The sequence below is a fragment of the Gadus morhua genome, chromosome 22 (assembly GCF_902167405.1).
Source record: "Gadus morhua chromosome 22, gadMor3.0, whole genome shotgun sequence".
Classification (NCBI taxonomy): Eukaryota; Metazoa; Chordata; class Actinopteri; order Gadiformes; family Gadidae; genus Gadus; species Gadus morhua.
In genome coordinates, this window is record NC_044069.1 from 12,275,606 (window position 1) to 12,290,128 (window position 14,523).

Below are 14,523 nucleotides of genomic sequence, written 5' to 3' on the forward strand. Positions count from 1 at the left end.
AATTGATCTTGCATTCTTTATTCACATCGATGTCCCCAGATCATGATCCATTATTTTTCTATTAACATGATAATCCTCCTTTCTTTAAGTGGACTTTTAATTCACAGTCCATCTTTTGGGTGGTTTTCCGTTGGTGGTCCTGCCTTGTCTTCAGAAAGCAAGGTCCCTGGAGGGGCAGAAGGCTCCACATCAGGAGAGGTCCCAACGTCAGAAGCTTCCAACGCTGCAGCGGCCGTTTCAGAACTAGCCTCCATTGTAATAGAAACGGCATTTTCTTGCCTCAACCTTTTCTGCTCCCTTGCAGATGGGTCTTCGTAGGGCAGAACCGACATTGGGATACGCACAGTGTCTATTCCATTCACCTGAAAAGGAAGAAAAAAAAAAAAAACGTCTTTTGATCCCAGTTTATTTTTGATCCAACTATTGGACTATACTATGACCAACATCCTCTAATGAAACAAGAATTATAGGCACATTTATAATAAAAAACCAAAATCAGACATGCATACAACTTGTTGTCTACACACTATAATGTAGTATTGAGTAAGGTTGTTAAAAGACCCCCGAGACATGTCTTACCGTAACCTCACACCAGTACTCTCCTACATCCTTGATGGGCTCCTCTGGAAGTGTCAACGCATGAAGGGGCACAATAACTCCCATCTGAGTAGAGACGTCACAATTTTGAATAATCCAGCAATTAAAGAAATATATTTGGTCTAATATCACCCAGAAAAGAAATCAGAAATACCTTCCGGGCAAATTGCCTGCAGGCAATCTCTTTGGTGAGTGTATACTCATTCGAGGACCATTTATTAATCTTCAACTGTGAGGATTTCAGGAGGTCCACAGTCTGTAAATAAATAAAAAATACTTTTAAAAGGTCCCATGGCATGAACATTTCCCTTTCTGAGGTTTTCTAACATTAATATGAGTTCCCCTAGCCTACCTATGCTCCCCCAGTAGCTAGAAATTTCGTTGGGTGTAAAATGAGCATTAGGCATTATGATCCGCCGAAGCTCAGACGCGTCATTTTCCCCGTATGTCGTCATAAGGGAAGATGCCACCTCCTCTTTCTCTGCCTTGCCAGCCCAGAGAATTTGGCCCGCCAACGAGACAATGAGGTACGACCGTGCGTGCGCCACATGTGTGTGTGTGTGATTACACACACTGTAACGTAAAGAAGTACACTTCTTTGTTATTTGGATAACTGACATCTCTGGTATTTCCACAACGAGACTGTAGTTGGGGTTATCTCAGCCATGGTTGAGAAAGAATTGGGGGAAAGGAACTATGGCTTTGACTCCCTGAAGTACATGAACATGCGACATGGAGGAGAAAGGGATTGTTGCCCCCGAGGGACCAGCGCCTCGGCACTGCCCGCTGCCGAGGAGGTGGTCCCTCGGCAGCAGGCAGCAGTCGTTTGAGATTCATAATATCGTCTGGAGGCGCACACAACATTTGGCAGTGATAATATATATTATATGATATAGATATCTATGCATAATATGACATTATTTAGATATAGAGCTCCAGGACTCCCGTCGGAGAACCCGGAGTGTTCTAGAATATTTACAGAACACGGCCAAAGGCTGTGTGCGCCTCGCCATTGCGATACATCGACTGTAAACAGAGCACATGGTACCGTGGCCGCAAGCTGCTCTGGGCCACACCCCCACCCTCCTCCTTGACCCGCCTCTCTCCTCCTCATTTGCATTAAAGCTACACACACCGAAACGGCGCGTTTAGGGAAAGTGCGACTCAATGTGCGACTGGCTCGTAGTGGCTGTAATTCTGTACCACGGCTGAATTTTGGGAACGTCTACAAATGGTGTGTTAGGGGCCCACTAATATCTATATTAAAGCTTAAGGCAAACGAAAAAACAATGAAAGGATATATGAAAAAGGAAGTAAAACACTTACAAGTTGTCCTGTGCGTGTTTGGATTCTATCCTCTGGCTTCCCTTCATGCAAAAGCTGTTGATGAAAGATGTTTGAATAAGTTAGGGGCATATTTATAACGTAAACAGGTTCAAATAACCCATTGTCATTTTACCAAGTGATTTGAAGCAAGACCAAACGCATACCCGTATCTCCTCGGCGAACATCTGTTTGTTTTCTGGTGATGAATAAACCGCGAGACCTTGAGCCAGCAGTTTATTTCTGCCAACAGATTTTTTCACACACACTGTGTCTCCTCGCCCCCCAAGCTCTGTGAAAAACAAGCACATCGACCATTAACGTCCTTATTGAAAGTTCCTGATAAAATGAGTAACCAGACACATGATCGGCAGCATTTGGGATACTGACTTTCAACCGTTTGTGTCAGAATCAGCTCCATGTTCTTCTCTTTCGGCACTAGTTTGGTGTCCTCCACTAATCTGTAAATCCTGTGTCTTCGTGGATGGAGTCTGGGGGCCCGACCTACTTTGGCCAGCGGGACTTGCCACCAACGCTCCACCACAACTGTATTCTATGGGAAAGTATGCATGTACATACAATATACTGTTAACAATACACACTTAGTTATTATAAACGTGGTACAAGCAACCATCACAAGCATTGAGCCCAAGTGGGGACTAGAACGCGTACAGATATTTGTTGACCATTTGGCAGTGCATAAACTTGTGCATTAACTTGCTTCAGCCATTTCTGTGCACCATATTTAAGGATCGGTCAGTTATCAAGCAATGCACGAACCTTGCATGGTGTCTGGGAGAAACACCTGAAATGAGATGTCACTACCTCCTGAAGGACACGGCGGCTGGATCCCCACATGCTTACAAGCAAAGACCCGGCCACGTTCACAAATTAATATAAAGAAACCACTTGGGACTAGATACAATTTTGGCAACGACGCTCTTGAAGGTTATGTAGTTATATGTCTTAATCACAATGCTAGCGTTCCGTATAAAAAAAAAACAATGCGACTTTACAGACCGCTGACAGTAATACGACGACATAAGGCGCGAGTATAGAAGAAGGACCCTTAACTCGAACAGGCAACTTTGCAAGTGCCTGAAACAATTAAATATTATGTATTTCCAAATACTCATAATTGACACTAATGGTTTATAAATATAGAGGATGAATAAATGTAAGCCAATTTATTGATTGATTTAATGTTTTGTTTGTTCAATTTATTTATTAACAGACACACACGCACGCACGCACGCACACGCACACACACACACACACACACACACACACACACACACACACACACACACACACACACACACACACACACACACACACACACACACACAAAGCTATCCCAAAATTCATGTACAGCCATTTGTCACAATAGAATGAGAATTTGTTCCGCCATACGAATCATTATTCTTGCGAGACAAACCACGCCCCCTGGTGCCAGCGTCCAAGCAGTTCAGCAGAAGGAGGCATCCGCCGTATAATAACGTCACAATCACAAGAAGCCAGCATAGGTTGGTGAGGTAGAAAGCAAAATGGTAGACATTCTTTTGGCAGTATCCGTCCACGGCGTCTGAGTAGCTGGGGGGGTAAATAGAATAGACCCACAGGGTGCCTATAGAGGGACAGAGACATGCAGCTTTCATAAGGATGGAGGATGATAGTGTGTGCACTCACTTCGTCCGTTGATTTATAAATTGGTCTTTGATTTATGCTTTCCAGAGTTAGCTGTGTTAGATCATCCAGTATATGAATAATAAATAGATTGCTAAGTGGGATTTAATGGTCCCTAATTCCTAATTAGGGACCATTAAACCTCAGGTTTGTGACCTCATCTCTTATTACCAATAGCAACCAATCCTCTGATCCTCTCACCTGCCACAAACCAACAGGCGGTAAAGATGTGCAGAAGGCTGATGCAGGCGGAGGTCATGATGCTGACCACACCCTGCTTCCTTGAGCTTTGGACGTAGCTTAGGGCCAGCAAGAGAAGACTGCTGACCCCCAGCACCATCAGGTAGATGGGGATGTAGGGCTGGGCAGGACAGCTGTTTAAATGGATGGTCCCTGGTTGAGTATTGTGGGATATCAGAACATTATTATTATCATGATGAGGATTCTAATAGGGCTGAAATAGTTGATGATTTGTTTTATGGTCAATTCAAATCTAATAAATACCCTCCCACATTTCTCTCAATAAACTACAGAAAATGGCCTTTCTACTCCTTTGCCCTCATTACAAAATCGTTTTTATTTTTTTTATTTCATTATCTCATGAATCGTTGAGTCGAAGTAAAAGAGCTGAAATAATTTCAAATATCTATTACCATTTACTAGCATCACCCCAAAGTGATTTACTGACCGTCTAGTCATAAATCAAAAGTTTGGAATTTTTCACTTCAGCACAAGGAACCTACCCAGTCCAATGGCAAAGACCATTATCATCCATATCATGAGATTCAGTACAACTGCATGAAGGAGGCAGAGAAGAAGGTGTTCAAGGACGTGCACAACATTAAAGGCATACTGATCAACAGAGAAGTCTAGACAAACATGAGCAAGTTACGGAAGAGTACACCGACCTATCACTGAAAGCAACAGAGGACTTTGGGGCTTGTTCTCCATGTTCTGTATACTTGGCACTCCTCAACACCTGTTGAGGAGGGAGAATGATGCGTGAGATTTATCATTAGAATGACTCCAAAAGAGAAAATACAATTTGATAATCCTACAGTGCATACTTTCTCCGGAACTCCTCGTCTTTACGCAGTGTGCAGAGAGAATTAAGGGGCTCTCTGTCGAAACAGGATGTTAAGACATTTCCCCTATTGATAAGTCATTTCTTCATCTCCTAGAACTATAACACAGCATGACTTTGTGTATTTTTGTGGGAGTGTACGTTTGTGTGTGCACATGTTGTGCGTGAATTTCATAGTTTTCATATTTTCTGAAAAGTGTAAAAAAAACATCAATAAATGACACAACCTAACCTAATATTTATGTATATTTAGTTTTGATTTTCTTTTATTCAGTTGTTATATTCAGAGTCTTAAATGTTAGATAACATGGACTCATACAAATATACAGCTGAATCAGAATTTCCTGATATATTTCATAGGCCATCTCAAAGTTGCATTCAAATCTTGGATGTGTTGGAGGCCATGTTGTCAGGCTTCAGTTGAAGTCAATAATCATTTGAATAATGGGGGCTGCTGGGTAGTCCATGATGATGACTCCAAAGCGGTGGTCCTTCCCCGTTTTGCCAGTCAAGTAGTTGTACAGTTGGGCATTGATACGCTGGGCCACGGCACTTGGGTAGGCGAAGACCCCAGTCCCACTAGTGTAGGTGAGAAACATCTGGGCCATGTTTCCCACTGGGGCCAATTCCAGATGTTTGTGAACACTCTGCCACTTCTTCGGCACTTGCAGTAAGGAGGGTACCTATAAAGGGGGCAAGTGACTAGAATGAGTGATCAAGGGTGACTAGTTAGGGGTAAAGGGGGATTAAAGCGAAACAAATAATAAAATGAAACTGCATGGACACCTCTCTTAAAACATATGTGATTGCAGTGGCTTCTTTTTAATTAATGACAAATTGGTTCCACCTTGGTAGAAATACTATGAGCCCATCAGATAGTATTTCATACCTTCCAGTCATCAGCTATGTCAAGGGAACCATAGCGCATTCCCAGGTCCGGTCCGTGGAAGTCTTGCAGGATGATGAGCTTCCCCCGGGCCTGCCCCACGGTTGGCATGAGCCGGCTGTGCCACAGCATGTCCCAGCTGGCGTAGCGGTGGACGTAGCTCACCACGGCGCCGTAGATGTTGTACGTCTCGCTCAACTCCTCCTTCACACGCATCAGCACGGTCTCGCTGGGATACTCGTCCAGGAAGTCCACCACGCCCTGCAGGACATGGCCGAAGTGGGCCCTCTGGTAGGACACGCCGTGGTGGATGGTGAGGTTCCCCTTCACGTGGCGCACGCGCACATCCAGGAAGCGCACACCGGCACGGAGCTGGGACCCAAGGCTCCAGGACTGGCATTCGGCGAGAGCGCCTCCAAACACAGCCATGGTGTTGTGGGTGCCCGGCATGGTGACCTCGGAGAGGAGTGAGCTGTCGGGGAGGCCGGACATCCAGGAAGGGTTGAGGAACTCTGGGAGGGGCGTGTCATCGTAGACGGGTCCTTGGATGGCGCCACCAGTCGGGCAGACGACTCTGATCAATTGAAGAAATTAGGGGGCTTTTTTTTTTTTTTTCTGGAGAATGCAAAAGCTTTTACTTCTTGCTTTCATTGAATATTCCCCCAGATTTAAATCAAAGAAGCTTACCTTGTTTGAATTTGACTTTCATGAAATGTACTTTCTTAAGTTTATAAAACAGCAACATTAACCTATAAAATACACTATATCATTCTATAGCATAATCTAGCACCAATTTAATGACAAGCAACTCTACTCACTATTGGTTTAAAACAAGTATTAACTATTATAACCTTACTCACCGGGCAATGAGAAACAGCTGTATTAGTGTCTGATACATTTCTGCAGAACCTGGTATGACGCCTGTAATCAGGTCTAGATTTCCAGCATCTGTACTCCAGAACAAAAAGTCTGGTTAACATTGACTTGACCTGGGGTTAAAGCCACTATAGTTATCAACAGAAATGAAAAGAATAAATTATTTATGAAGCCACTCATTGTACTTTTAACAATCTCGTTTTCTCTAAAACTGTTATACATTTGCATAACGTCCACATGCCATAAAAGTAAAAACACGAAAATAAATAAAGCACGGCAGCTCATAAGCAAATTCAGGCCAGGCTGGACTCGGCTCATCCCTCTCGGTGCATTTCAATAGAAGGCTTAACCTTTCTAATCCCCCCAAAGATTAGACCCAAAACATGTGTTTGCGACGTTGCCTTTAGCTTTCGGAGTGTTGTTTACCTGATACCAAATAACTGAAGAGTTCAGGCGACCAGGCAGTCGTAAGAATGAAGGTGGACGGACAAGGTAGCAACAGATGGACAGAGAGAGCGAGTGGTTACAGCCTAACAGACAGAGGAAGGGAACCGACCAGAGATTATACTGTATACTCTGTAGCACATGGAGGACCCGCTGGGTTGTGACGTGTACGTTTGGTTGGGGCACGTGTGTTTGTGTGTGTTTGTGTGTGAGTGGATTCTTAGTGTGTGTGTGTGTGTGGTTTCTGAATGTGAGTGTGTGTGTGAGTGTGAGTGTTGTGTGTGGGTGGGTGGGTGAGGGTGAGTGCGTTTAAGTACACATTAGTTCATGGAGATTGGGGGGATTTTAATTTGATTGCATTCGATATATCTTGATTGCATTGTTTATTTCAATGGCATAGCAAACAGACAATACGTCCAACAAACTGTCCTTATCGTTATGAATAATATGCTGGTGACCCAATACCAAGGGGTGAAAGGTCAAATACCCTTGAAGATGTATAAGGCCTGGAAAGTTCCCCAGGTGATCCCTTTCCCATCAATTATCTTATCAGGAAGAGAAAGATAAACATTACATGATGTTGTATTGATCTTATTACGCAAACAGTCCTATTAATTCTAAAGTTAACACTACTTGAGTTGAGTTGAGGTTAATATTGTATAATATCTTTCTGCTGTCTCTGAATATGATCGTTAACTTTTACGATTATATTCACTGACAGCAGAAAAATATTTGATTGGGTTTTATCAATTTGTAATTTGTTGTGTAAATTGTAATTTTTCCCCATTACTACCACAATTCTGAGACATTCACTAATCTACACTATGTCTGTTATAGAAACTTGGTCATGCAGCATTTGAGTAGTGCTCCACCTTCTTATTCTGAATCATCGATTTTGGAGAGTCTGTTAAATGACTAAATATTTATTCAAATTCAATTGCAAGCCAGTATTTAAGTGCATGTGTGCAGTGTGTAAATGGGAGTGGACTGGGAGTGCAGGTGTGGGTAGGCTTATGTTGTTGGAAGCCTCTGCAGATGTTTTCCCACTTTCACTACCAGGAAGGCAATCACTTCAACACAACCTTATCTGAAGTGCTATATTAATCTCGACATTGTTTTATTTTTTTTTACATTTCAGCAATATGGTTATTTCAACAGGTTGGCCTTAGCACTGCAAGTGGAACCATCGTAATTTCAGTATAGAACATTTCAAGTTTTTCCTGAACCATATTAGATTAAATTAGGATGAGGAAGTTCTGTAAACAAGTGCATAAAGTTAGAAAAAGTGCAAACTAGTTTTATATTATTTATTTGTATTTCAGTATGTTTGTCGGAAATTATGATTACAGGCTAATGGTTTCGTATCAGAATTTGATCATTTGTAAAATGTTATATTTGGACCCTTATACGTTTTGCATATAAATAAATCCAAAAAAATTATGATAAAAAAACAACAACAGAACCGCCTCTTATCGATGCATGTAAAGGTCCTGAGGAAAATCAATTTGTAATAATAATAAAAAAAAACTTGTTTATTGCTTATTCTAAAATGATTCACATTTACAACCAAGAATGGCGACATTCCTAATAAACTGTATTCCTCTGCGGTTGAAAATGTTGCTGTGGAACTTCCTAAATTGTCCGCATTGACCATCCATTGTTTCTGTACTGCGCACATGGACCGTCACATAGGTGCATGCACCGGATCAACACACAGCTGACGACAGGAACTAGTCACTTTTGCCAGATTCATGATTCACTGCAGGATAAACCAGGTTTACAATGTTGAGTCATGCTCTTATTGGCTTTTCTATTCGTATTATAAATAAGATACTATCATTGCGTATTTTCTTTTAACCAACACGGACTAGGAGGGTTTGGCTATGATCAAAACAACCAAAACGATTTGCCCTGCCCCGCCCTGCCCTCAGCTGGTGTTTCTAAAACCGCAGCGGACCGTGGTGTTTAACCAACAATAAGCGCTCCCTTTCGTAGACGACCTTCCTCGCTAGCAAATCAACGCTCGTCAAATACAAACCACTTCCCCGTTCCTATGCCCTTATTTGGAACAGAGGGGCTGTGCTTATTTGACTAAAGAGAAAAATGGTGGAAGGAGAGGTCTCACATCCATGTAGACAGAATAACCTCAATTGTTTACCCTCAGGTAAGTCAACGTATATAGTATCAGTCAGTTAGCGTGTGTTCGACGAGAGCATTTAACATTCTGCGTTACAGTTGATTGTGATTAAACGTGGTTTGAACATGGTTTGAACAGATGAAAGAGAAAGGAAGTCCAATGGTTGATTGTTGTATTGTTAAGAATCAGGGAATTACATCAGTCTCATCAAAACACATAATTGCACTGCTATGTGACTATATTTAATAATTCCATGTGGATATGTCTATGAAAGGTGAAATCCAACATATAAAAATATGTATTTATCCTTCACGTTACTGTAAAGACTAGGCCTAAGACACACCCACTAACGACTCTTCTTTAAGTTATGGTTCCAGTGAAGCAGGATATGATACTGGTGATTAAGATCATGGAAATGAATTGACACAAAGGGTTTCATACCATGTTAGTGGGTGTGATCATAATCTTGCCTCGTAAAATAAAGTGCCACTGCTACTTAGGGACATTTACAATTATTAATAACATGGTCATATTCCAAAGAGATGACTAATTCCATGGAATAAAAAATTGACAACTGTGTGTTAGCCCAAACATTTGATTTATGTTGCGGGGGAATTAAGACGTAAGTGGAGAAGTGGCCATATGGTGGACTTACAGGCTCCTCTTACATACATGTTGATGGCGCTGCACATTGAGAGCCACCCCACCCACCATCTGAGCTCGGGTTCCCTTGGTTACCCACTGACGCTAACGCAGCAATGACAACAAACATTTAACCAAGCCCCTCGGATCTTACTCATTGCTCTGTTAAAAGACACCTTTCACACGAACCTAGGCTATTGTAACTGATGATAATATCATATATGTTTTTAATAATAACTCTAGGACCTATTGGGTCGAATTAGTGAAGCTCCAGCTTGACGCTCCAGCTCCGTGTTTCCCCTCGGCACATACCTTGTCCAATATCCACAAAAAGAATGCAAGGGACCACAACGTGACGTTTGAAAGGTTTACTCCTCAAAGGCAAAATACAAAAATCCTTTTCCACAATATGAAAATATAATAAAGTGAGAGCGAGAGAGGTGAGGGAGAGAGAGGATAAAAAACTGTCTGGCTCCACGCTTGTTAAGCCTGACTGTCTGTCACACGTCGTCAACACAATAAAGTTTCCCCTCACACAAAATAAAGTAATTGAATGTGCGCATGCACCAAAAATAATGCAATTGAATTTAAAAATAAATGTCTGTGTAGGCCTGTTCCGAATGACCACACTTGACTATTATATTATTCACTCATGAAAATCCAAACATTATCATGAATTATCAACTTAAAATAACGAATAGGCATTGAGGCTCCTACAATAATAAAAAGATCAAGATTGACTTCAATGTTAGATAAAACCACTGTGTTTCTTTTTTTCTGGGTTTCCATCTTCAGTCTCAACACCACATTTCTAGATCTCAAAGTACAGAACAGCCGCCCGGCCGTGAAGCAGGAGCCATGGCGGACGGAGCTCAGGTGAAGAAGACGGTGGTCAAGGTGCTGTGCTGCGTGGAGAAGGTCACGTCCTTCGCCTCCTCCGTCGACCCCATCTGCGGCATCATCTCCCCCCTGGTGGGGCTGCTGCGCAAGGGCCTCCAGGAGGATGAGGCCCACGTCCTGGAAAAGGACTTCCAGGCGCTGCACTGCAAGATGGAGGACATCTCGGCCAAGAACCGGCAGTGCCTGCAGAAGATCCGGATCGACGAGGTCAACGAAACCTACGGCAAGTACGAGGAGTTCATCAAGCACCAGTACGCCGCCTTCGGCAACATGGTGGCCCGGGTGAAGAAAGAACCGGACGCCGCCGACCTCCACATGAGTACCTTCGAGAGGATCTACGAGCGGGACAAGGCGGACATGAGCCTGGACGTCTACTACCGTGGTGTGATGGGGAAGGGCTCCGTGTTCGGCCGGCCCCTCCTGCTGGTGTACTATGAGCACTGCGGACGCAACCGCACCGTGATGGAGCACCGCTGCTCCCACCTGCGCCTCCTCTTCCACATGGGCCTCATCGCGCTCATGGCCTACACGGCGGTGACGGAGGACGACGAGGAGGAGGTGGCCCAGAAGTGGGCCAAGAGGGTGCAGGAGATCCAGAGCAAGATGGAGGAGGTTCTGAGTCATTGCCAGGAGGAGAGCCCACCCTAGGTTCTGGGAGGGGAGGTCGGAGGGGAGATGGGAGATTGGTGGTGGGAGGGTGGGAGGTTGGGAGGGAGGAGGGGTGGGGGGAGGGATACGATATTGTCCATGTCAATATGGAAGCACTTCAGGTGGGGTGGGGTCACTTTACTCCCTGAATCCAAACTCGACCAATCCAAAGATATTTAATCATGCCGGGAATATTTTGGAGATTTATTTGTATAGTCAGGATGCCTGCCATATATTCTAATGTTTTTATTATTTTGGTTGACACATCGATGCTGTGTGAGATATTTTGTTTAAATGGAGACCATGCTTTTGTGTATTAGCTGCCTAAATAAATGCTGCTGTTATGCGTCAAATGTTCTTTTTAAAAGTTTTTTTTTTACTTTTATGCTTTGATATTCTTTAATCATTGGGGGAGATGGGATAAAATAACGTACAAAATACCTAGAGCATTTGCGCTATAAAAAGTCTACTATCAGTCAGTCATCATTAATTGGCCTAGTGTGGGTACACCGGAAACTTACTCTGTTTTTCATGCTTCAAGGCACTAACCCTGAATAGATATATAGCTAAAACAAGGACAAGTAAGCTAAACAAAGGTAATTTTAAACATTTTACAATTTACAGAGTTGTTGCAAAACTGCAGAGAGCAAAGATTCTGGAATGAATATGGAATGATTAACAGGTTTTTGTTATATGCATGAGGTAGATGGAAATGACAGTTTATGCAATACAATAAAAGGCCAACAGCAGTGGATGGCAACTGACGGCCCGCGGGCCATAACTGGCCTGCCTGACATAATATCTGGTCCGCCAGATTCTTCAGAAGTTATATGCCTCATCCTCATCGTCCAACCGCTTATCAGGGATCGGGTCACGGGGGCAGCAGCTCCAAAAGGGGGCCCCAGACTTCCCCTTCCCGGGCGACATCGACCAACTCTGGCGAGGGGATCCCGAGGCGTTCCAAGGCCAGTGTTGAGATATGATCTCTCCACCTAGTCCTGGGTCTTCCCCGGGGTCTCCTCCCCACTGCTCGTACCTTGAACACCTCCCTTGGGAGGCGCCCAGTGGGCATCCTTACCTGATGCCTGAACCACCTCAACTGACTGCCCTCTAAGAAGAGGAGCAGCTCTATACCGAGTTCCTCACGGTTGGCTGAGCTTCTTCATTGCTCAAGAATCAAAGAACCAGTTCTTCTTGTTTTAAGGAACAAGTTCTTGTCGTTCACGTGAACTTGCAGCCAAGTTCCAGAGAACTGGCAGCCAAGTTCCAGAGAACTGGCAGCCAACTTCCTGAGAACTGGCAGCCAAGTTCCTGAGAACTGGCAGCCAAGTTCCTTAGAACTGTCTTATTTCCTGATTGGCGGCTTTGCCCTGAAGTTTGATTGGCTGTCACGGCCAAACGGTTTTGAATTTGAAAAAGATTTTTGACACATTTGTTCAGCTTGGTCCGAAGATCATAAATGGCAAGTTTCATGAAGATTGAAAACTTGAAAAAGATTGTTAAAACACATCTTCATTATTTACAGCGCCCCCTAGAGGTCAAATTGAATGAGAGTCCCCATGATGATGTCATGGGTCTATGTACCAAGTTTGGTAAAGATATGTCAAAGAGCTGCTGAGGCTGTTGGCTGTCTCGACCAAACGGTTCTGAATTTGAAAAATCTATTCAATAAATCTAGCATGGCCTGAAGATCATCTGTGCCAAGTTTCGAGATGATTGGACAGCATTTGTGACAAGAGATGCATTTTGAAGGTTTTTGACATAAACCAAGATGGCGCAAAATCCATAATGGCACAAAACAAAGACAGGATGCTTTGAACTCGGCATGGACGAAGCATTCCAATGATTCCTTGTTTGTGAATATTGGTAGACTGGGTAGGCCCGCCCCTTCTGCCTGCGATTTGAGTTCGCCCTGCACAAGGGTCTGGAGAAGAGCAATACATTTCTTTCTGCTTCCGATACGTTTTTGCGGGAGCCAATCACCAAGCTGGCTTTTTCCCTTTGCGCGCTATTGGCTGGTTTAACACAATGACGACAGGGAAGCAACGGCAAGCAGCCAATCATGTACCGAGCAGCAATGAGGGGGCAAAGCAGAATATGACTCCATAAACTAATTTTGGTGGACAGACAAAATTGGTTAGGTGGCTATTTGATGACCGTCTCAGTAATTTCACCTACAAAGAAAGCTATTGGCAAATGGTTATCACAATGAAAATACATTGAATATTTTCCCTGATAAACAGGAAATACAAAGGATTTCATGTGTCACTCAATGATATAAAAACCAACTGTGTCCGTGTTTCCTTCTAAAGTCTCAACTCCAAATTTCTAGATCTCAAACTACAGTGCAGCTGAGCGGCCGTGAAGCAGGAGCCATGGCAGACACTCGGAAGACAGTGGTCAAGGTGCTAATCAGTGTAGAGAAGGTCACGGCCTTTGCCACCTCCATCATCCTCATCTGCGGCATTTTTGCGCAAGGGCCTCCAGGAGGACGGGGCCCACGCCCTGGAAAAGGACTTCCAGGCACTGCACTGCAAGATGGGGAGCATCTCGGCTAAGAACCGGCAGTACCTGCAGAAGATCCGGATCGACGAGGTCAACGAGACCTTCGACAACCACGAGGAGTTCATGAAGCACCAGTACGCCGCCTTGGGCAACATGGTGGCCCGGGTGAAGAAGGACCCGGACGCCGCCGACCTCCACATGAGCACCTTCGAGAGGATAAACGAGCGGGACAAGGCGGACATGAGCCTGGACGTCCACTACCGTGGTGTGATGGGGGAAGGGCTCCGTGTTCGGCCGGCCCCTCCTACTGGTGTACTTGGAGCACTGCGGACACGACCGCACCGTGATGGAGCACCGCTGCTCCCACCTGCGCCTCCTCTTCCACATGGGCCTCATCGCGCTCATGGCCTACACGGCGGTGACGGAGGACGACGAGGAGGAGGTGGCCCAGAAGTGGGCCAAGAGAGTGCAGGAGATCCAGAGCAAGATGGAGGAGGTTCTGAGTCATTGCCAGGAGAGCCAACCCTAGGTTCTGGGAGGGGAGGTCGGAGGGGAGATGGGAGATTGGTGGTGGGAGGGTGGGAGGTTGGGAGGGAGGAGGGTTGGGGGGAGGGATACGATATTGTCCATGTCAATATGGAAGCACTTCAGGTGGGGTGGGGTCACTTTACTCCCTGAATCCACTCTCAACCAATCCAAAGATATTTAATCATGCCGGGAATATTTGAGATTTATTTGAATCGTCAGAATGCCTGCCATATATTCTAATGTTTTTGTTATTTTGGTTGACACATC

At 44.3% G+C, this 14,523-nt stretch overlaps 3 protein-coding genes across 4 annotated transcripts; 1 reads left to right on the forward strand and 2 right to left on the reverse strand.

The window, feature by feature from the left end:
* Nucleotides 1-2: 2 nt before the first annotated feature.
* Nucleotides 3-3,034, reverse strand: mrpl9 (mitochondrial ribosomal protein L9). The gene is made up of 7 exons (XM_030347985.1): nt 2,701-3,034; nt 2,311-2,473; nt 2,088-2,212; nt 1,924-1,977; nt 752-853; nt 580-663; nt 3-362 (listed from the first exon to the last, which is right to left on the reverse strand). The coding sequence occupies exons 1-7, from the start codon at nt 2,776-2,778 to the stop codon at nt 102-104; spliced, it is 867 nt and encodes a 288-aa protein (XP_030203845.1). The 5' UTR covers nt 2,779-3,034; the 3' UTR covers nt 3-101.
* A 1,900-nt stretch (nt 3,035-4,934) lies between these two features.
* On the reverse strand, nt 4,935-7,062 carry si:dkey-266f7.9 (phosphatidylinositol-specific phospholipase C). Its single transcript, XM_030347983.1, has 4 exons — nt 6,879-7,062; nt 6,437-6,524; nt 5,580-6,150; nt 4,935-5,373 (listed from the first exon to the last, which is right to left on the reverse strand). Exons 2-4 carry the CDS (start codon nt 6,472-6,474, stop codon nt 5,107-5,109), a joined length of 876 nt encoding a protein of 291 aa, XP_030203843.1. The 5' UTR covers nt 6,475-6,524; nt 6,879-7,062; the 3' UTR covers nt 4,935-5,106.
* Nucleotides 7,063-8,656: 1,594 nt separating this feature from the next.
* Nucleotides 8,657-14,254, forward strand: LOC115536229 (protein rapunzel). Of its 2 annotated transcripts, XM_030347991.1 has the most exons (3): nt 8,657-9,060; nt 10,471-11,223; nt 14,225-14,254. In XM_030347991.1, exon 2 carries the CDS (start codon nt 10,534-10,536, stop codon nt 11,221-11,223), a length of 690 nt encoding a protein of 229 aa, XP_030203851.1. In that variant the 5' UTR covers nt 8,657-9,060; nt 10,471-10,533; the 3' UTR covers nt 14,225-14,254. The 2 variants fall into 2 exon arrangements, with proteins under 2 accessions (XP_030203851.1, XP_030203850.1); XM_030347990.1 differs by lacking the exon at nt 14,225-14,254 and having other exon boundaries at nt 10,471-11,580.
* The last annotated feature ends 269 nt before the right edge of the window (nt 14,255-14,523 follow it).